This window comes from Ascaphus truei, chromosome 5 (assembly GCF_040206685.1).
Source record: "Ascaphus truei isolate aAscTru1 chromosome 5, aAscTru1.hap1, whole genome shotgun sequence".
Classification (NCBI taxonomy): Eukaryota; Metazoa; Chordata; class Amphibia; order Anura; family Ascaphidae; genus Ascaphus; species Ascaphus truei.
In genome coordinates, this window is record NC_134487.1 from 122349351 (window position 1) to 122372577 (window position 23227).

Genomic DNA, 23227 nt, shown 5'->3' on the forward strand with positions numbered 1-23227 from the left:
GATGGGGACGTTAGTGATGGGGGGTCGGTTAGGTCAGGGTCGGACTGTGAGTCCCAGGGGTCAGACAGTGAGGATAGTGAGAGCGCAAGAGCGAGCAGCGAGTCAGGCACAAGCAGCGGCGCAGACAGCGACGAGACCCCAGGGGTAAAGCGCATAAGGAAACAGGTAGAGGCGTTGAGCAAGGCGGCAAAGCGGAGTAGGACAGATAAGGGAAAACGCAAAGCGCGCAAAGACAAAGGGGCGTCTTCCACCCACAGTGGGGAGGATTCGTTTGCAGTTGAAACTAGCCCCCTGTACACACACCTGCCTAGGAGAACACAGAGAGACATAGGTAACAGGAAGTATGTGGATATGTTCAAGCTGTCAGTAAAGGGGCGAGCAGAGAGGCAACGCGCGCGAGAGGCAGGCGAGAAAGGGCAGGTAGTGAGGAGTAATGCGAACTGGGTTATGGGTTTCATTGTGTTCGGGGACTGTTTCCTTTCAAAACATCCCAAGGAATTGCATAATGTGATGAGATACATGAGTGTGATACAGAATATACATGACGAACACGAGGGGTCAGCGTGGCGGGATTATGACGAGCAGTTCAGGCATAGGTGGCAGGGGGATACACGGTTGAGTTTGGGGAAGATGGACATGGAATTGTGGATGAAGTTAGTGGGACGGGGTAAGCAGGGGGGCGACGCCACCTTTCCCAAGGGTCCAGGCGATCGGCCTGGGAGTGATTCAACAAGCAGGGGCAATAAATGGGAGTGTTGGGCGTTTAATGATAAACACTGCAAGCTGGGGGCGGGTTGCAAGTTTAGGCATGTGTGTAGCCGGTGCGGGGGTAGCCACCCCGTCAAGAAGTGCTTCAAAGGCCCTGGGCAACCGGAGCCAGGGGAGAGGGAAGGCGCTAACACCGGTCAGCCTTAGCGGTGTGGGCCATTGGCTAAAGGGGTACCCCGACCGGGAGAAGGTGTGTTTTTCTTGGAGGAGGGTTTAGAAGGGGGTTTTTTCACACACCAGTGGGGGGGTGAGTTAAAGGGGATAAAATTGGGACGTATGGTGGGCCCATTCACACACCCCCCCCCCCTACTATTGCTCAGTTAATGATTTCCCCGGGTGCAAAAAAAATAAAAAAATATATATATATATAATTATATTCAGGTAATTAAGACATATGGGGAGGGAGCACTATTGGTAAAATTGACATAGAGGCAGCCTTTTCGGCTGTTACTCTGGGCCCCCAGCAGCTTCAGAGGCACAATCGAATGCTCAAAGGGGTACATTAGGGGCCGGCAGGCGAGTAATTAGATAATCTACTAACATTTTTCCTGTCTTCACAGCGGGGGCCCCTCGATATTTTATTAATAACATGCGTACGCCTTTGCAAGCGATCAGCAGTCAGGGTTTAGGGTCACAGCTTGGGGTGTGGGGTGAGTCCCCAGTAAGTGGCCTTACTGGGTCCTCCGGGTGGCGGAACTGTCAGGCCAGTCATCGTAGGGACACCGTGAATACCCAAAATGGGGCTCCACCCGATGCGGATAGGCCGCCAGTTAACGGTTCCCCTGAAAAGATTGTGCGGGCTGGAGGCGCCGACGCAGGCGGTCGGTCGCTGTACCCCTGGCACCAATCTTAGGCAGCTGGGCTCTATCCTATGCGGGTAGGCCCAGGCGGCTCTGATAAGGGGGACCTAGGGGCCGTGGAGAGTGTCTCTCGCGGCGGAGAGTGTCTCTCCTGGTGGACGGTAGATTAGGGCGGGTGGAGGAGGGCTCCCCCCGCCGGAAGATACCGAGAATAGGGATGACAAAGGACTAAGATTATGGCTGACAGTTATTTACAGGTATTGTTAAAACAATAAAGCTGTGACCATTTTTACTTCCACAAAACTGTGTCGTCTCAGTTTGTTAGGGGGGCGTAAGTAAACCACGCAGTAGGCACACTAGGCCGTTAAGAAGAAGCAGAGGTCCCAAAATGGGGCCGTCGCGCCCATAATGGCCCGTGCCTCCAGGGGGTACTTAACGTGCCTTCCTTTCCTTCCCCCCACCACGAGGCTTGGTGGATTTGCGCGCGAATCAACAAGGGGAGGGGCTAATGGGGCGGGCTATTTAAACCCTGCGCTCGCAAAAGCTACTCACTGACTCTGTTTTCCCGCCCACCCATCCCATTGAGAATGTAATGTTGTGTTGTGTATAACCATATTTTATGAATCTGTTAGCAGATCCATCGTTACAGCTTTGGCGGAACGCGGAACTGTCAGGCCAGTCATCGTAGGGACACCGTGAATACCCGAAATGGGGCTCCACCCGATGCGGATGGGCCGCCAGGTAACGGTTCCCCTGAAAAGATTGTGCGGGCTGGAGGCGCCGACGCAGGCGGTCGGTCGCTGTACCCCTGGCACCAATCTTAGGCAGCTGGGCTCTATCCTATGCGGGTAGGCCCAGGCGGCTCTGATAAGGGGGACCTAGGGGCCGTGGAGAGTGTCTCTCGCGGTGGAGAGTGTCTCTCCCAGTAACGGTAGACGGGGGCCGTGGAGAGTGTCTCTCGCGGCGGAAAGTGTCTCTCCTGGTGGACGATAGATTAGGGCGGGTGGAGGAGGGCTCCCCCCGCCGGAAGATACCGAGAATAGGGATGACAAAGGACTAAGATTATGGCTGACAGTTATTTACAGGTATTGTTAAAACAATAAAGCTGTGACCATTTTTACTTCCACAAAACTGTGTCGTCTCAGTTTGTTAGGGGGGCGTAAGTAAACCACGCAGTAGGCACACTAGGCCGTTATGGATAATATTGGGGATTCCTATTGGATGGCTATAGGCATTATCTTTGAAAAGTGTACCGGACCCAAAAACTGGAAGCATCTCTGGAACTGGGATGTCCCTGGAGCTGAAAATAACATGGTTCAGCTCTAAGGGACATCCTGGTATGCATTAGATATCAATACCCACTTTGGGCGTAATTGCTGCTTTCAACTTAACTTTGATCTGAAAGCATAATTCTGTGCAGCATAAAATAAAATGGCACAAAGTAGATTGTTAGGGACTAATCATTGGGTTATAACTAACTTTGAAATCAAACTGTTGTAGAAGTTTTAATAGCGCAGTGATCATCGATAAACTCGTTAAGAAATTCCCAATGATGATTTTCAAAGGTCATTTTAACAGACCTCAAAAATATGAAAACTGGTATAGGATTCACAATGATTTAATTGATTAGGATGAAAAAGAGAAACGTTAAAAAAAAGTGTTCTTTATTAATACAAGGCTGTAATAAGTGACACTAAAGTATAAAACTGTGGCCTACATGCTGTTGCACAGATATGTGTATAAGGCTCTTTGAGAAATGTAAATATACACAAAATATTTACAAATTATTTCACCAGGAAAGATACTCTGAGATGTATCTTATTTTCAAGTATGTCCTTGGTTCAAGTAGAATACTCAAACCTGGAACATGTTTGTAATTGTATTTATTGCAATATTTGCCTCTTCGTATATATTTGCCTGTGTATATTTTAAGTAAATCAATAGATTAAAAGCAGGGAATATGACACACAGATACAAATCTGTAAACATACACCATAGGACCTCTCCAAAAGTGCAGTACACACCCACCCAAATTATAAAAGTAGAACTAAAAAGCTCTTAAGACTGAACCTCTGATGCCATTCCATCCTGTATACATATGTTGTTAGTTTGGTATTAGTCATGGGCTGAAAGCAATCCCGTTGAGCTCCTGCAAATTACCTCCCTCCTGAATCGTGCAATCACCATGTTCCCATACAAATGCTCCTATTTTATCTCTGATCAATGATAACATATGGTGCTTCTGGCTTTTCATCTCTGAGAAAGCATTATCATTTTTGTAAGAACATGCCCGAGCTTTGATTTCTAGAATCCTCATACCAAACAGATTATTTTAAAATAGCTTGAGTTTTAGATTGCACGCCTGGTCTTTAAGGCCTAAAGTTGTACCCTGAGCAGTGGGACAGATGTAAAAATCTTTTGAAGACAGAGGGTTATTCATTAAACTTCAATAGTGCCGGTCGGGACAGTATTGCACTGACTTCAATGGATGCGATCAGTACGATCGTAGTTTCATGAACAACCCCCATAAATTGGCAAAGGAGTTGATGGACTAAATAGTACAGACATGGTAAGGATTGAGAATAAACAATTAAAAACCAACCATAACTCAGAATATCAAAATCTATCAGCGCCAAGCTGGGAGCGAGGGGGCAACATTGCACCAGATTTATAAAAAAAAAAAAAAATGACATCACTTTAAATGGGAAAGTTTATTGGCTAAATATGACGCAATTTTTGCTCCACCTCGTTGGAAAGGTTGTTTGTTATTCATTAAACCCTGATCGGCACTATCATAGTATAGTGAATAAGTCCCCTCAAACTACAGCCAGACCAAACATCTGCTTTTATCACCAGCACTGAAGGGCTCCCGCACTAGAAATCAAAGTGAAAAGGGTGCCCATAACTGGAAACCAGGACTGTCACTTGGAAACCATTTATTGATAACTAATATTTTACTTTACCTTTGATGAGTGTCCTAAGACCATTAAATGTCTGCATATGGTGTATATATGAAGAGTGCCTACAAATAAAACAATGAAAATTGAAACAATAGGGTGTGTGATACATACAGCTGAAATAAAGGATTTATTGTGGTTATCGCAGTAGCCTCTACCACCCACAATGTAAATAAATAGCAATGTTACAATCAAATAAACGAATACCAATAATTTTCACACAATGGAACTTGTCAGTATTGATTGGCGGTGCTGATAACATTCTTAAACCTCCATCAGCCATTTTGCTTCACCAAGTCAATATCATTGTGAGAAACACAAGGTCATTAGAAAGCAGGGTAGATAATCGATAGAATTAATATACATTTTAAACATGGTTAAAGGGTTTCCATTGCAACCACAATGTATAACCTTAAATCAAGTTAACCTCCAGCAAAATGCATGTTTGCAAGGCCGCCAACAGGGTGGATCTGCCGGGGTTGGTGTCACGGGCCCTGTGAGTCATGGGGTCCGGCTGCCCGGGCTGTCGGCGGCTAGGCCCGTGTCATTAAATAAAATAAAGCCTGTGTCTGTCTGAAATTTTTTTTATAATTTAAAAAAAATTAGGAGAGGACGGGGCTTTGGAGAATGCCTGGCAGCAAGGGATTGGAGGCTGCCGTGGGGTGGGGCTTTGGAGAATGCCGGGCCACAGGGGTTTGGAGGATGCCGGGGGGGCTTTGGAGAATGCCAGGCCGCAGGGGATTGGAGGATGCCGGGGGGGCTTTGGAGAATGCCAGGCCGCAGGGGATTGGAGGATGCCATGGGCGGCCATTTGGAGGATGCAGATCGGCAACACTACTGTTTCACCTCAGTGCAAGCAAGACGCACCCCTCCCCTCCTTTCCTGGGGCTGCTGCCTCCCTTCCCTCCTACTGCAAGCCGGGCCTACCCTTCCCTCAGCACCGCCCACCTTTCTTCTCTCCTCCAGTACTGCAGGGCCCTCCCCTTCTCTCGGCACCGCCCCTCTGTCCCTCCCTTCCTTAGGCTCCGCTGGCCTGCTGGGCTCTCCTCTGCACCGGCCATGCTGCTTAAGCAAGCCTACCCACGGGCCCCAGGTAAGCCCACATGCCCCCTTATACCACCCTCCCAGGCACCTTACCCACTCCAAGGGGGGAGAGGCCTTATTTTTATGTGTGTGTTTGAGGAGGGGGGATTATTGTGTCTGTGTCACTGTGTGTGTGTGTTTGTGTGTCTCACTGTGTGTGTTTCACTGTCTGTGTGTGTGTATGTCACTATGTGTGTGTCTCTGTGTGTGTGTGTCACTGTGTGTGACATCGCGCGCACCGGGAACAAAGGCCCGTACCTCTATGAGGCAGGCTATAGAGCCTGAGCTCACGTTTCTCGGCCAGACAATTATTAATTTTTGTATTTGTCGCGCGATGGGCGGGTCACGTGCGTGGTTCAACCAATGAGGACGAACCGCTTACGTGACGCCATGTCTCCCCGGACCTCAGTGCATGTGATGTCAGTTCCTTTCTCCAATGTTTTAGAAGTTGGTCTAACGTAGGGTAACCAGACGTCCAGGGTAAGGGTGTAGAGAGAGAGACTGGCGGAAGGGAGAGAGAGACTGGCGGAAGGGAGAGAGAAAGAGAGACTGGCGGAAGGGAGAGAGAAAGAGAGACTGGTGGAAGGGAGAGAGAAAGTGAGACTGGTGGAAGTGAGAGAGAGAGACTGGCGGAAGGGAGAGAGAGAGGCACTGGGGGAGTGGAGAGAGAGACACTGGGGGAGAGGAGAGAGAGAGACACTGGGGGAGGGAGAGAGAGACACTGGGGGAGAGGAGAGAGAGACTGCAGGGGCAGAGAGAATTAATAATACAGCATAAATGAGGACGCTTTTAGACAAATATCATTATAATTTATTTTTAAGTGCTGTAACTTGTTTTATAAATAATTTTTGAATATGTCCCAATTTTTACTTTTGAAAATCTGGTCACCCTACCCCCAGGTCCTACCTACCGGAATCCTAAACCCTCCCCCCTTCCGGCATCCTCCGCGGCCTGTCTCCTCCAGTGCAGTGAATCCAAGTGATTTAGAACGGCGCTTAAGACACTCAATATAGGTGATAAATAGTGGGTGATACAATAAATTATGTGTAAGGTGAATACAGACAAAAAAATCTCAACCTCTAGAGGGAATGGTACAAATTCCCTATAACAAGTATATGCGTCCAAGGATTGAAGGGAGCATGTGTCCGGAACACCCCAAAATATAAAAGAGAAAATTCTAGTGCAATACAGCCATGACAGTGTGAAATTAAAGGATAGATCTTGGCTCCTACGAAAAACCTACTTACAAGAAGTAAGATTAAAACCAGCAGTGAAAGAAGACCGTCTGACAGCTTACTCCAACAGGTGAGTGGATCGTGGTATGTCTCAGGGAGAAAAAAGAGGTTCCTAACGGGAAGAGCACGGAACAGATGCACTACTTACCCTCCACGGCGTCATCTCACAGCTCACCGCATTAATTGATGTGCCTATATTGAATGTACACCATGTGTGTACATTTGCTGCTGTTTTTATTTCGTTTTATAAATTGTATATTGGTCTGCACTAGGAGTCCTCTCTGTTTTTTTTCCCTGAGATATACCACGATCCACTCACCTGTTGGAGTAAGCTGTCAGGCGGTCTTCTTTCACTGCTGGTTTTAATCCTACTTCTTGAAAGTAGGCTTTTCGTAAGAGCCAAGATCTATCCTTTAATTTCACACTGTCATGGCTGTATTGCACTAGAATTTTCTCTTTTATATTTTGGGGTGTTCCGGACACATGCTCCCTTCAATCCTTGGACGCATCCTCCAGTGCAGTGACACACGGGCCTTAACGCGCCCAGCGCCCTCCCCAGCCAGGCTCCTCAGGCTCAGCGCCCCCGCCCCCCTACACCAACAGGCCCTACCGGCATCCTCCGGCCCCCCAGGCCCCACCGGACTGGTTGAAGAGGTACTGTAATTAATACTCATCATCAATACTGTACCCCTTACACCCATACTGTACCCCTTACACCCCTTACACCCATACTGTACCCCTTACACCCATACTGTACCCCTTACACCCATACCAAGCCTATACTTAACCCCTTCCCCCCATGCTTATACTTTATTAAAATAGACTGCATTGTAATGTTTTTTTCAGTATTATAATAACAAGAAAACATTTAATTTAAAGTTGCGCCCGAATTTTTTTATTTTACGTGTTAGGTACGGGGGGGATGGAGGGTTCTGCTCCTTTCATTTGTCCTAGGCCCCATGATTTCTGTTGGCGGCCCTGCATGTTTGCATTTAGAAAGTCTGTAACAAACAAAGACAGAAAACTACTTCCATACACTTTCAAGGATACGTAATTATGAGATTTTGGCATCTCTATTTGTGATGTTCAATTCAAATCATTTAATAGGAGACATGGATGATCATTACTAAACAGTGTTATATAAAATCTGTTACATATACAGAAAGCCTAATCTTTCTGATTCACTGATTTGAATGGATTTACTGTGCTGATACAGCTTCTATCGTTTAGTGTAGAGGCCCTGGAGGAGTTATAACATAAGCTGGAAAGTGAATTATGATTGAGGCATATCAGACTTTCAAGATTCATTTTCCTTGAATATATAACAAATGTAAACAAAAAAACCTTCATCAAAATGCTTACATTTAATTCGGAACTCTTAACCAGATAATTGGCAGCTACAGTATTAGATGACTGGCAGGTTTGTTAAACAAGTTTGTGTCAGATGATTAACATAAAAGCCAATGACCTAGAAACATTTTGTGACAACTGCTTGTTAGTGACGGCTGTCGATTTGCAGCCCAAATAAAAGTTAACTTTTTTTTTTTTAGGGACACTGGCAGTGGCATAGCTAGACATTCGCAGGCCCCTGGGCAAAAAAATAATAATTCAGGGCCCCATTAATATTAATACTGACTGCAATTTTTTCTCCCTCCCCCCATCCCTAACTCTCCCCATCCCTCCTCATCATCATCCTCTCCCCCTCGTCATCATCATCTCGCCCCCTCCTCCTCATCTCCCCTCCTCCTCATTTCTCCTCCTCCTCCTCATCTCCCCTCATCATCATCTCTCCGCCTCATCATCATCATTATCCCACCCTCTCCATCTCCCCACTCCTCATCACCAGCTCTCCCCTCCCCCCTCGTCATCATCATCATCAAATCTCACCCTCCTTAGGGTTACCAGATTTTGAAATGTAAAAAAAAACGGGACACATGCGCCCCCCCCCTTTTTTGCTTTCCTCCCTCATCCTCTCTTTCTCTCCCTCCCAACATCCTCACTCTCTCCCTCCCCCATCCTCAATTTCTCCCTACCCCCATCCTCTATCCTCCGTCTGCCCCATCCTCGCCCCCATCCTCTCTCCTTCCTTCCCCCATCCTCCTCTCTCCTCCCTTCCCCCCACCCTCTCTCCTTATCCTCTCTCCTCCCTCCCCATTCTCTCTCCTCTATCCCCTCCCATATATGCACACAAACCCTACACCATATACACACTTACAAAACATGCAACATTAGTGTACTACACACACACCCTATACAAATACACATTTCTTTCAACATATAAAAAAACACTAAACATACAACATATATATATACATGCGCCCCCCCCCTTGTATATATATATACACATAATGCATGAAACACACATGCTACGGAGTGCTCTGCAGCGCCACCTGCTGCCTGGAAGTGGTTAAGCAGCCAGACAAGCCTGCTCTCCACCTCCCTCCTCCCTCCTCCCTCCTCCCTCCTCCCTCCTCCCTCAGCTGTTCTGTGACCAGCTCCGCACTCCACAGCCGGTATCTTCCGCTCTCCTCCTACCCGCCCAAGCCTGTCTCTATCTCAAGAGAGGCAGTTGGGCCGCCGACAAGGGGGAAGAGCGGGCCCCCCAAGAGCGCGGCCCCCTGGGTTTTGCCCGGGCTATAGCTACACCACTGGACACTGGTGCTATCCAAATTGTCTAGTAAGAGTACATGAAGTGTCACATACCATTGTAAATCAGCCAGCAGAGATGTTCCTGTGGTAGGACAACTTGCATGATAAGTTGTAGAAAAGATAGTATATTCAAACATTTCTTCACCGACTCTTCATTCTGAAGATTCCCGTCACTTGTCTTCACCAACTGGTAAATACAAATGCATCTTCCTTGCAGGGCATGGAACTAAAATGTATATAATGAGTGTATGAATTGCTGGAAAAAGATGTGCACAGAAAATGATTTACCCTTTATTTCAATAAGCTACTACTACTTCTGTTTAACCATGTATGTAAAAAAGAAAAGTGTACTATAAAATGTAAATGTAATAAAGTGAAAACACTTAAATATCCTTGTGAAAGTCCCTTAACCCCTGTCTAAAAGGGCTTTAATAGAAAGCCTATATTGGTCTGATGAGTCCAGCAGGGAGCTGGTTAATTGCTTCTACAGACAATTAACCAGTCTCCACCTGGCTCATCAGACAGGTAGAAAAGCCTTCTGCTTGAACTGCAGGGGATCGCTCTAGCACATAGGTGTTTGCTGACAGAGCGAGATCCCAGGGAACCAGCCAGTGTGTCTATTTCAGACGCAGTGGTCACTGGATCCCGCCAGAGGGTGCCCCCCATGGACACCAATCCAGACCCGGACCTAGGGAAAGAGCTCCTGATAACCAGTACCTCTTTGGACTTTGGGTCAGAGGCCGGTAAGAGGCCTAGCCTCCCAGCCCTTCAGATAGGAACTGGGAGAGTGAATCAGCTCTTAGAAAGGGATAGGCTGTTTGTTTATTTGTATGCTGTAGATATTTGAAAGCTGTATTGTTTTTAGATACGGGCTAAACAAAAGCCAAGGTTTATTTCCCCCAATATATGTCTCCCTGGTCATACCTCTGCACTCGTCTCCTACAATCCTAATATTTGAACATGAATAAAAACATGAAAATGCCAACAAAATGAATATGTAAAAATGGAATTATTAGGAATAAAAATATATTTTAGATAAATGGAACATAACTGAACTTGCCGTTAGACCAGCATTTTTATCTTCTGTGCCACTTGGAAAAAATGTAGATTTAAATTGGTTTACATCTGTAATATCATCAATATCCACTGAACAAAACTGTTCAAGATATCGTCCATAGCACTGAAAAAGTGCCAGTCTGTATTCCTGAAAAAAAACAATACATATTTTATGAGGAAAATGCAATTTCAGAAAAATAACTCAAGCAGTGTGCTGCAAACCTAAGGACTCATAGAACAAAGCATTAAAGCAGATACAATTAAATTACAAAGGGTCTCTTTAATGGAACTTCTATGTAAAAATATGTATTTTAGTGTTGTACATATTCTTATAAATATTCAATTTAAAGAGCAGGTAACAAGTGCTATCGTCCATTTGTATATAAATCCACCTGTGGCAATTTCAGTCACTAAAATAACATTTAATCCAAATGTATTCAACCCCTTATCTGTACACATACATATTTGTGAAAGCCCTGGAGGCATGGCAGATAACATGTAGGGAGAAGAAGTGGCCTATTGATAATGGTACAAGCTTGGCAGTGGGAAACCGAGTTAGAATTACAGTGTCAGTTCCCTAAGACCTTGAGCAAATCACTTTATTTCCTTTTTGTCACAGGCACCAGTATTACATTGTAAACTGTTCTACGCAGGGGCTCACTGAGCCTGCTAAATTCTATGCAGTGCTACCTTAGAAAAAGCAAATGCAAAAAAGAAAGGTTGCACAAAGAAGTGGACCGGGCTCAGCAGTTGATATGTGCATAAGAAATGTAATATTAGATGCTGATAATAATTGTTCCCTTTATGTTTTGAAGTAAATGTATACATCCAGATTAACATGTATGGGAAATAGATCAAGATCATTTTTAAAGGCTGTTATAACATGTTACAAAACACTTAGGCATTTGACCCCATTGGGTAATGTCATCTTATACTACCTGAGCACAATTGTTACTTAAAATAAAGTTGTAAGTATGTAGCTGAAATTGGTGCTTACAAAGTATAACAATATCAAAGTGTTTTTTCGCCTTCATGAGTCGCAATAGCTCACTATGGACATACAGGAAAACACGTATACAAAATGGTGTGATGCACAGTTAGCAATGCATTAACTTCTTTTTATATTGAATAGGGAGGATGGAATCACTGACATTATTGCAGATATGGGGACCACATAGATCCCTTGAACCGCACATTTCTCCACCTGCGATGATGATATACAAGTATTCCCATTTCAGCATCTCAAGAAATGTCAACTATGGTACTTTACAAATGCAAGTCTCACAATAATTCTAGAGGATCAGGACCATATTTTAAGAATAAACAAACAACATAGAATTAATCAAACCAGTTCATGGTATTCTTCCAATAAATGACCATGACTTACTTTGATCTGAGCAAGGCCATCTCCAACCTTAAGAAGCTTTTCTTGGTAATACCAAGCCGGCAGGCGAGGTTTATACTTGACCCAAATATTGAATAAGGTACGGGAGCTAAGACAAAATACCAAGAACAATATGAAACAGTGAGCATATAAAGAGCACCTTTTTCTAAGAACCAGAAATGTTAACAGTCCAAAGGCAACATGAGTTAAAAAAAACAATTTTCAAATACTTATAGACAGAAGTAACTGTGTTTTAACAAATGCAGACATACTGTAATAACAACGATAAGTACCTATGGGTACATTGGATATGAATGTAAATGTGTACATTGTATATGAATGTGGACGGAACATTTGTAATGTGATTATAGATTTTAATAACATTTAACACTCTTCAGCTCTACCCCCTCCAATGCTGGAGAGAAAAGCAATCAATCTCTCAATGGAGTAGATACTCAATGCTTCATTAAATCTGGACTGGAATATCCGTTAGTTTCCCTGAACTTAACAGGTATCTACAAAGCTAAATATACGCAAAAACAACGGCAGTTTGTTATCTTATTAGCATACGCTTAACACCATGTGACGTTATCAATGCCTTGAGATAGCTTTAAGTAACATGGCGTTAAACCTGTCTTACCCAAATGTGACATTACTTCTATCAGGTCCCTGCATAGTTGTTTAATTAAAGTTACAAAAAGAGAAAAACAGCAGAGGGGAGAAAAAGAACCCGGTAAATGACAATACAATACTTAGATCAGAGATGGGCAACCTATTTTTCAATGTAGAAACAGGTGTGGCGAATTATCATGGCGAATTATCATGGACACTACTCGAAAGCGATATGAACCTACACGAACGATTCCAACTAAGATGTCAACGTAACATACGCCATATTACACTACGAGACCGATAGAAAAATGAAGATTTATGGTTAGCCTGTCAAAACCAATCGACAATCGACCAGTACATTAAGCAACAAAGACTTAGGTGGTTTGGGCACGCCTGCCATATGGACATCACCAGACTACCATACCAGTGCCTCAACGCCACATGACCCATTGGCTGGAAAGTGGACCGAAATGCTCCAAAGAAAACGTGGTCGAACCAGGTAGCGCAAGATCTCAAGCCGCTCCACTTCACAGTAGCCGAAGCCCAAAAAGCCACCCTAAATCGAGATCAATGGCGCGGAATCACTAGAGACGTATTAAACATCCTGCCGCTGGCCTTCACAACGCATCGTTCCTTACCTTATAAAAGATGAAGCAATGTCGTTTACAGAGAAGCACATTTCCCCCCTCATCATCATTATCTCTTTTCCCCCCCATCATCATATCATCTAATTTCACCCCCTCATCATCATCATCGTCATCTCATTTCTCCCGCCCTATTATCATATCATCTCATTTGACCCCCTCATCATCTCCTTTCCCCCATCATCATCATATCATCTAATTTCATCCCCCCTCATCGTGTAATTTCTCATCATCCTCCCCCATCATCACCCCCCATCATCATCATCATCATCATCATCACTCCGCCCATCCCATCATCACCCTCACCCATCATCATCATCCCACCCCCCCAATATCATGATCATCTCTTGAGCCAGCATTGTGTTGCTTCTTACCTAGACAGCACCGGAACAGGAGTCTGTGGAGCGGTCACCGCCGGGGTGTGTGCTCCGCCGGCCGTGCTCTCATTGGTTCTCTCTCTACTCCACTAAACACTCTACTCCCGGCCACCGTCCGCGGCCCGTCCCCTCAGCACTGCCATTGGGCGCCGCCGCTGCCGCCGCCGCGCTAGCACATGCTGCCGCACTCGCGCATGCCGCCGCACTCGCTTCCCATTTCCCATTACTAGGACAGTACAATTCGCCACACTTTGGTTGCAAATTCGGCATAAGTGACATTAACTATAATGGAGCTCTGTGGATGTGTTGTTATAGGGAATACATATTTTGCATAACATTAGCACTAACACCCGTTGTAATAATGCAAGGTGCTCTTTACACCTGAAAACAGCACTTAACACATCGTTATTGATCTTTGAAGATCCCTGTTAGCAGTTAAAAATATGTTAACTTCAGTTAACATATCGTTATGTATTTAACCGACTTCTAAGGATCTACCCCATCCATTGAAAGCTCCTCAAAGAGAGCTAAAAGAACCAAAAGGTGTTGCTCATACACCATGCTGTCTTGAATCTCATTTATAAGCAGGAAAACATTTCAGATTTTAACCCAGAGGGCAAAACACCTGTTAAAGGGTCACTTGTCTTCCTTATATTAGAAGAGAATGTTCAACTGAAGACACTGAAAAAAATGAAAACACACAGCCCAGTGGAAGGCTGCACCTATTTAACTGGCTAGTGTGGCTATAACATAGTAAAATGTATGCGCTACTATCACTATTAACTTCTCCATGTGTCTTACACACTGTTGCTAAACAAAGCAATTGAAAGATTTTCTTACAACCTAGATCAGGAATAGCCAACTCCAGTTCTCAAGGGCCACCAACGGGCCAGGTTTGAAGATATCACTGAACAGGTGACTCAGTCAACTGATTGAGCCACCTGTGCTGAAACAAGAGTTATCTTTAAAACCTGACCTGTTGGTGGCCCTTGAGGACTGGAGTTGGCCACCCCTGACTTAGATGAATGTCAAGGTACTGTTATGTGAAAAGCATATTTAAAAGCGACAAATGTGCAATTCGATCAGTTAATGTCACCCTGATAAATGAGGATGTGATAATCATTGTTACAGAATGTCAAAGAGAGCAGGAGGCAAGCTCTGCAATATTGCACTCGAGATAAGTACAGTGATTGGACTAAAACTTAAACCTTTCATTGATAATGCACTAAAAGAAGGTAATCACATACATAAATATACAGTAAACACACATTAAAACTGGTCCACCCCACGTGGTGAATAAATTATGTAGCGTTGTGGATACAAAGGTAGTGGTATGGACCTTGAGGTGCTCAGTGTTAAACAATACTAGATCAGGATCGGAGCAGATCTTTTACGGCTTACACAGCCAGCTGCTGACATATCAAATGTTCTAAATAATAGCTTAGATCAACCGTGGACCAGTTTTAATGTATGTTTTCTGTATATTTATGTATGTGATTACCTGATTTTAGTGCCTTATCAATTAAAAGTTTAAGTTTTACTGCAATCACAATCCTTATCTCGAGTGCAATATTGCAGAGCTTGCCCTCTTGTGCTCTTTGATGTTCTGAATCATCCTGCATGCACCTTGATTTTTACACAAAAATATGCCTACAAAGCAGGAGTTGTTCTCTATACTATATTGGATCATTTTTACAGCACTGCTAGAGCTTGTAACAAACAGAATGTATTTCTGTGCAGCATTTGTATTGATACTTATGGCAAAGTGGCTGAATAAATGAGGTTGCAACATGTGCAGTATATTTTTAGAAGGAATGCTCTTTAAAGCTGTGGAATGTATAATATTGTCGATTTGTTTAACTTTTACAATCTTTTTAATAAAGACTTATTATACCTATAAATGAAAGGTCTATCAATTTTAAATAAACATTTAAAAAATACAATATTTTTACAAAGCAGGACAATAATGTCAACAAATCAGAATGCATTAACTTACTTAACCAAAGCAGTTATAGTTAGAGCACTAATTGCAATATTTCCTGTACGAGATAACTGCTCTTATACAGGGAACACTGCAATTTGTGTTATAACGGTACGCACCTCGTACAATAATAGCATAAGGTGCACCCCACATCAAAGGACCCTAACAAAGATAGGTGTCATTTATAAATGTGGCAAAAGAATGGTGCCACATGTAATCAGTGAAAAAACTCATTGCTTTCAATTGGAACTTGTGTCTTTGAAAATCGAGTGCAGTTTTTTTGCCCCCCTTTTGCAGCTGGAATCATTTTCACAAATAGTAATATATGAGTAATAAACCCTTGTGTAAGAAATCTCTCAAGGCACTAAGTAAAATACAGAAATTCAGCTTCCCCTGGTCTTCTGTCCCGTGTTAGCAACTGTCTCTCTGCAATCTTCACCTGGATATCCCACCATTACGTGAAGCTTAACATGTCCAATATGAAACTAATACTCTTTCCCCTTCATCTGCCACCCCTACATCCTAATTCTCCCTCACTGTCAATAACACCACATAGACATTAACACCCGAAGCTCGCTGTTTAGGGGTCATGGGGTCCTGCCGTCTTGACCTCCGAAATATCGCTGGGATACGCCCTTTTCTCACTCATGATGCAACTAAAACCCTAATTCACTCATCTTGTCCCCCATTGACTACTGCAACCTTCTCCTAGTTGGCATTCCTCTTGTCCACCTATCCCAACGCCAATCCATCCAAAACGCTGCTGCCAGACTCATCTACCTCACTCACCGCTCCACTTCTACTTCTCCACTACGCAAATCCCTACAGTGGCTTCCCATAGCCTCTAGAACAAAAGGGAGATCCAAACATGGACAAAAAAAGCGGAGCACAGCGTTCCAAGAAACTGGGGCTAAGCAGATCAAATGTTAAGAAATTACTTTATTAATAGGGTGACAACATGGAGGTAGGAAGGTAAGTACTCTGATGCGTTTCGACGTACTATAGTGCTTTCCTTTCATCTCTACTTCCTGGCTGGATGCACACATCTGAGATTTCGCCAAATTGTGAGTACTACAACTGCACTTCACTTATATGGATGAAGATTGAATATGCTATATGCTCTAGGGCGATTTGCCTGCAGAATTAGGAGTCATAGATGTCCTCACAGATAGTTTTTGGCTCTTAAATCTCCAGATGCAGGCATTATCTATATCCCATTAATGAGCCTATTCCTGCAAGTCACTTTCTGTACTCACAGGGGAATTAATATTCTGTCCTCCAACTTACTGACATAAGAAAAATACATGTTGCCATAATACAAATCCGTAACTCTGATGCACTGATTTCAGGGACTCTTTTTTCTATGTTTTTTTTTCCCTCTAGAACAGGGATGCACAAACTTCCTCGACTGCGCAACGCCCTGCCTGCTCTGCCCCTGGGTTGCGCCCCCCCTTACCTTTGACGCCACGTTGCCATGGCAATGGGCATCAAATGACACTGCTGCGTCATGTGACGTCTGTAACGGATCGGGGGACTCGCTCTTCCCAGCGTGTCCCCGTCACCTTGCTCCCTCCGGCCAGCCCTTCCCTTCCTCTGCCTTCGCGTTCCCTGTCCCACTCCCTTGCGGCGCGCTCAGCGCGCTCCCGTTCGCGGTCCGCGCACTCGCGTAGTTCATCCAGTGTGCGCGCGCGTTCCCGCTCCCTGGTTCCGCGTCAGGGACTCGCGCCCCTCGGCGTGCTTACGTTCCCTCACCTGCTTCCTCTGCTCCTTCCCCCTCTCCTGCTCTTCTGCCGAGCACCTCCTCCGCGATGCTTCCCCCACGCTCTGGCACTCGCGTGTTGCGCGCACGTGACCGCGTTACAGAGGGCGCGCACACCCGCTCTATTTACCAATCCTCCCCTGATACTGGTTCCGCTCCTCACAGCTTACAGGCCATTACCCTAGATTACCTCCCTGTCTCCTCCCCTACTCTCACACACCTATCCCTGCAAGCTCCCAGACAAACCCCTGCTCCTCCCCTTCCTGCTATTTGTCCTCCCTCCTTTTTAACCCCAGTCTGCCCTCTGCTTCCTCGCTCTGCATAGCTTTCCTGTAGCTCCTGTGTGTGCAGTGTCTATTACAGCTCTGATTCCTGTCCCTGCCCTTGTTTGGATTCCCTTGGTTTGAACTTGAACTCTGCTTTGCACTTTGACTACGCTGCCTTCTCCTGCCCTTGAACCTTGGCTTTCGGACATTACTACGCTGCTCTCTCCTATCCCTAGACTCTGGCTATTGGACAACTACCTTCCGACCTCTGGCACCCGGACTCAGCAAGTATAAAGTTAACCCTTTCTCACCAGGCCCGGCAACGCAATTACCACACTCAGGGCACGCCCTCACTGCTGTGGGTGCATGTTATACCCTTACCCACCTCAGTACTGGGGACTGGCCAGGTCTGCGGGCATACAGGCGTTACAACATTACATCACATGACCCCGCAGTGTCATTTGACACCCGTCGCCATGGAGACACGTGGACGTGAGGCCTGGTAAGTGAATTTACAGAAGCCTCACGCTCAGCTGCCGTGTACCCCTGTAAAATCTGTCGTGCCTCCCAGTTTGCGCACCCCTGCTGTAGAATTCCCATATCCTCTAGAATGTAAGAGGGTGCTCTAAACGACGCTCACCCTTACATCTCAGCCCTCATCTCCAATTATATTTTTAAATGCCCTCTACATTCTGCCAATGACAAGTGCCTTTCCTCCTGTCATATTAGCTCCCCTCACTCCCGCCTACAAGACCTCTACCGTGCTGCCCTCTCTCTGGAATTCCCTACCATGCACCATCAGACTCTTCCCCAGCTTTCAGACATTTAAAAACTCCCTGTAAACGCAACTTTTCAATTAAATCTATCTGGCATACCTCTAATATCAACCTCCCTTCTGAACCCCCTTTCCAACACCATTGGGAACAGCTGTGCGGCTCAAACATCTCCACGCTATCCAACACCCCCTAACATCCTCATCCTCAAACCTAACTGGGATCAGCTGTGCGACTGGACTATACCACATCCTGAGGTACATTGCATCCTACAATAAGCAGCCACTTTACCTTTTGTTTCAACGTTGTCCCTCATTCCCTCAAGATTGTAAGCTCTCATGAGCAGGGCCCTCATTATCTATATGTATTTGTTTGTGCATGTTTTTCCTTATTTGTTACGGAACTCTGTTAATGTAATTCACATCTCTCTGTACCCCACTATACCGCGCTGCGGAATACGTTGGTGTTTTACAAATAAACGATAATAATAATAAGTTCAACCAAAATCAGAAACAAGTCATTGGGGCTATTAATTAAACTAATACCTGAGAGAGATACCCAGGAAATATGCGAATACTTAATTTTAATATTTTTTTTATATAGACATAGATAATTCATTACGCATACATAAACCTGAATGAATTCTGAGTTTTTTGCCAACATGCATCAAAAATCAGTTTGCATGCAATAGCTGCTTAATGAATATGATAAGATACAATTCTGTGCTAAAAGACAAGTCACTATTGCAATTGAAAGAATATGCTCCATTGTCCTTGTGTACAAATACCAAAAGACAGCCTTTAGACCAATTTTACAGAGAAACTGGCTCTTCCCAAAACACATGCTAAGTATCTTTAAACATGCACTAATGTAATCCCTTCAAACATGGAAGATGGTTGATGTGCCCTTAGCACGGAGGTTGTTAAATTGTTTAGGTTTTTTTTGCAGAATTCAAACCAGGTGGTCCTCCGGAGTTGAACAGCGTTATTTTTTTTTACCTCGTGTGGCACCCTTTTAAAAACAAATATTGATAGTCCTATACACCAGGAGTCCCCAACACAGTGCCTCCATGCTGGAAGTCGAACCCAACTTCCACATCTGTGAGCAGGACCGATGCGGCACAGGAGGCCTCCCCCAGGGTAAGTGTATTGTGTGTGTGTGTTAATTGGTTGGTGCCCGCCACTCTCTCCTTAAGTCTCAAGTGTGCCCTTGGGCCCAAAAAGGTTGGTAAGCCCTTCTATAGAACAGGGGTGCGCAAACTTCTCGAGCTGCGCCTCCCAGCCCAGGAGCCGCGGAATTCGCGCCTCTCCTCTCCTGAAAACTCGGCGTCAAATGACGTCGCGGATCATGTGACGTCACATGACCCCGACGCGTCATGTGACGCGCATTGCCATGGCGACGTGTGACATCACATGACCCCACGGTGTCATTTTATGCCGCGTTGCAATAGCGACGCGTTGCTAAAGACTGGGAAGAGACCATGTAAGGGAGTTATAGAGGCCTCACGCCTCCCCCGGCATTTCATTTAAATGTCGTGGAGAAGAGCGCGGGGCCTCTGTAACCGCCGCGCCCCCCCACCCTTAGAAATTCTCGCGGTGCCTCCCACTTTGCGCACTGCTGCTATAAACCATTCTGTGCTTGGTAAAAGAAGAGTTAATAGAAGGCAAGAATCCCCAAATATACGCAATACCGTTCTGTGGCTAACTAAATGCTTTGATAGATAGATAGATAGATAGATAGATAGATAGATAGATAGATAGATAGATAGGATAGATGAAAAATTAAGTGATTGCACCGGAATGAGGAGCTTATGATCGTTTTGGAAAGTCTGGAGAGGAGGTTTACCTCTGTTATGAAAGCTGGGATGTGGGGAACCATTGTTCCCATGCAGGTTGCCTGGGATGCCAGGACAGCCACCCAGCATCAGTACGGTAACTGAAAACAGCTGATACTGTCTCTATGAGTCATGGTAGAATGGAAGTCTTGATTTTATTGAGCTATATAAAGGACTAGATTGTCCGAAACATTTACTATTTTTTTTTGTATTGTTGATGAAATAAATTGTTACCATGTACTATTACTGAGCGAGTACTGTGGATTTTGTTCCTATGGATGTTTTTAGGAGCCGGATGGGGATCATGGCTCTTCCGTGTGCACCCAGTTGGAAGATAAGTATTGATTGGTATAATTTTGCATTATTTGGTGTGCTGCTGATATCTCCATTTAATATATATATATATATATATATATATATATATATATATATATATATATATATAAACAAGAGAAAAAGAAGCGCCAGCTCCATAGCATAATACTGTATGTAAAAGACACAAATGTATTCAAATTCAAGAGAGCCCACCAGGACATGCACTCACTTCAAATATATCAAAACAGTCAAGGGAGACAATCTGTTAGCTTCCAGGAACAGGGGAAGGTGCAGCCAGGGTGTAGTTAGAGCAGTAACGCTGATGATGTGGGTGTACAAGGCAGATACTTATCAGTATAAGATGTCATCAGGTCAGAAGAGGGGAGAGATGATGTTCTCCACTTCAGTGGTGGTATAGCTGAATCCAAGGGATCGGCACTCGTGGCGCTTGGAATGGACTCTCAGCGTCACAGAAAGAATGTCCACACTTTGTGTCTCCAATGTAGGAGCGCCGCCCCAGCAATGCAGTTTGAACTGCCTCTCTCCTCTCACTCTGTTTCAGATTAAAAAGCCAGCTCTAACCCACATAGCAAGGGATTCTGGGAAATTACATGCAAATGAGCACACAGTGCCACCTTTTGCTTCAAAACCATTCAACATGGTTCCCCTATAGGCTTAAGCTTGCTGCGTGGTCAAATTTTTGAGCACAGCCAGGGTTAAGATGCATAGCCAGCAAACCCACACACAGACAGACTGTTTCGACCTTAATGGATCTCTTCGGTGTGGCTTAAGCTTATAGGGGACAGAAAAACAGATATTCTTGTCTGGAAAATGAGAGAGCTAGTACCTCTAGTGATTCCTGTTTCAACTCTGATGCACGGGTTCCCTCTACTGATATTCAGTTGGGAGCTAGACCCAAAAACTCGACTGATGTTAAAAACTCCCATACTTTTTTAGAGAGGGGGCCAAATGCGATGTGTTCCAAAGAAGATCAATTGCATCACACACTAGAACAGGATCTGAATCCCATGAACAACTCACTAAAAAGAGGAAGTTCAAGGGAAGAGGAGTTAGAGCAGGAAGAAGGGTCCAAGAGAAGAAGGCATTGAAAATTATGAATTCAATGCCTCCTGAACCTATAGGTATTTATAATCTTTCTTCACATATGCTCACTCCTGATCAGATCTGTATTCTCAATAAAGGTTTGTCCTTTTGTCCCAGTGTCTATTCGGATCCCTTTGATTTGTTTATTTACCTTAACCGTTTTATACGGAAATTAACTCTCAAAAGACATTTTCTTTTGAAAAACAATTTAGGTCCCACACAATTATTTGATATTAACAATCAAGGTCTGATGGACACTATGACTGGCTTATGGTTAGATCATTTTTATGACAATTGCACATCATCAAATGTGGATCTAATGTCCTCTGCTACAAGTGATGTCATACCCATTAATCACTCTCCATTTAGGCCAAAATCTCATTTTTTCCCCTATCAATCGAAGGGAAGTTATATAGAGACCTTTTACTCTATGGTTCATAGTGAACTTCAAGATTTATGCAAGGATCAACGCTCTAAACCTTTAAAGAAAAATCTCTCCTGCGGCGAAATAATAGCTATTGAACAACTACAGAATAATTCTGAATTGGTTATTCGCCAGGCAGATAAAGGAGGCGGTATAGTGCATCAAGATAGGTTAGCCTATATTGGTGAAGCACAACGCCTCCTTTCAGATGAGACTTCTTATGTTAAAATACGATCTAACTCCACTGTTGTTTTCCAAGCCGAACTTATGGCAATACTTAAAGAAGCCCAGACCAACGGTATTCTTACAGACACTGAATTTAAATTTTTATATAACACATTTCCCCGGGTTCCTATTTTTTATCATTTACCAAGGTTCACAAGTCCCTCACTTCTTCCCCTGGCAGACCTATAGTGTCCGGGACAGATTCGATGACATCGAACTTGTCCCAATATGTTGATTATTATCTTCAGACCCATGTATCAACTTTGAGGTCACATATTAGGGACAGCTTGCATGTCATCGATTCTGTCTCGTACATTCAGTGGAAACCATCATATATTTGGGCCACTTGTGACATTCCGTTTCTCTATATTTGTATAGAACATGCTAGAGGTCTGTCAGCGGTAGAATATTTTCTATGTGGTGATGGTGGATTATCTGAAATACAAAATAAATTTATTCTTTCTATTATTGAATTTATTTTAATGCACAATTATTTTTTATTTCAGTCACAATATTATTTACAGGTCTGTGGAACGGCCATGGGGACGAGGTTCGCACCTAGCTATGCCAACTTATTTATGGGTTGTTAGGAGGACAAACAAGTTTGGACCAACAACCCATATAGCGTGGGCCTCGTCTACTATGGCCGTTTCATAGACTATATTTTAATTATTTGGGACACTGCTTTTGGTGATATTCACGATTTATTCACTCATTTTTCTTCTAATACCCTTGGTCTGGTAATCACATCAGTGATAGATCCTACATCTATTGTTTTTCTTGATCTTTGCCTTAAGGTAGACTCGAACAATGAAATCCAGACAGATGTACATATAAAAGAAGTGGCATCTAACAGTTATCTTCATGCCAAGAGCAGTCACCATCAAAGTTGGCTAGGGAATATACCCTTTAGTCAATTTGGTAGACTAAAACAAATTGCTCCACGGATCTGGATTTCATTGTTCAGTCTAATATTATGAA

The 23227-nt window shown here is 44.2% G+C and overlaps 1 protein-coding gene across 2 annotated transcripts in view; it reads right to left on the reverse strand.

The window, feature by feature from the left end:
• CFAP54 (cilia and flagella associated protein 54) overlaps positions 1-23227 on the reverse strand; it is a 331179-nt gene that overhangs the window by 301323 nt on the left and 6629 nt on the right. For both annotated transcript variants that reach the window (XM_075600548.1, XM_075600549.1), the window contains exons 2-5: positions 11936-12041; positions 10553-10696; positions 9547-9718; positions 4532-4590 (exon numbers count right to left, since the gene is read on the reverse strand). In XM_075600548.1, coding sequence (XP_075456663.1) covers positions 4532-4590; positions 9547-9718; positions 10553-10696; positions 11936-12041 — 481 coding nt within the window. The remainder of the gene's footprint in view (positions 1-4531; positions 4591-9546; positions 9719-10552; positions 10697-11935; positions 12042-23227) is intronic.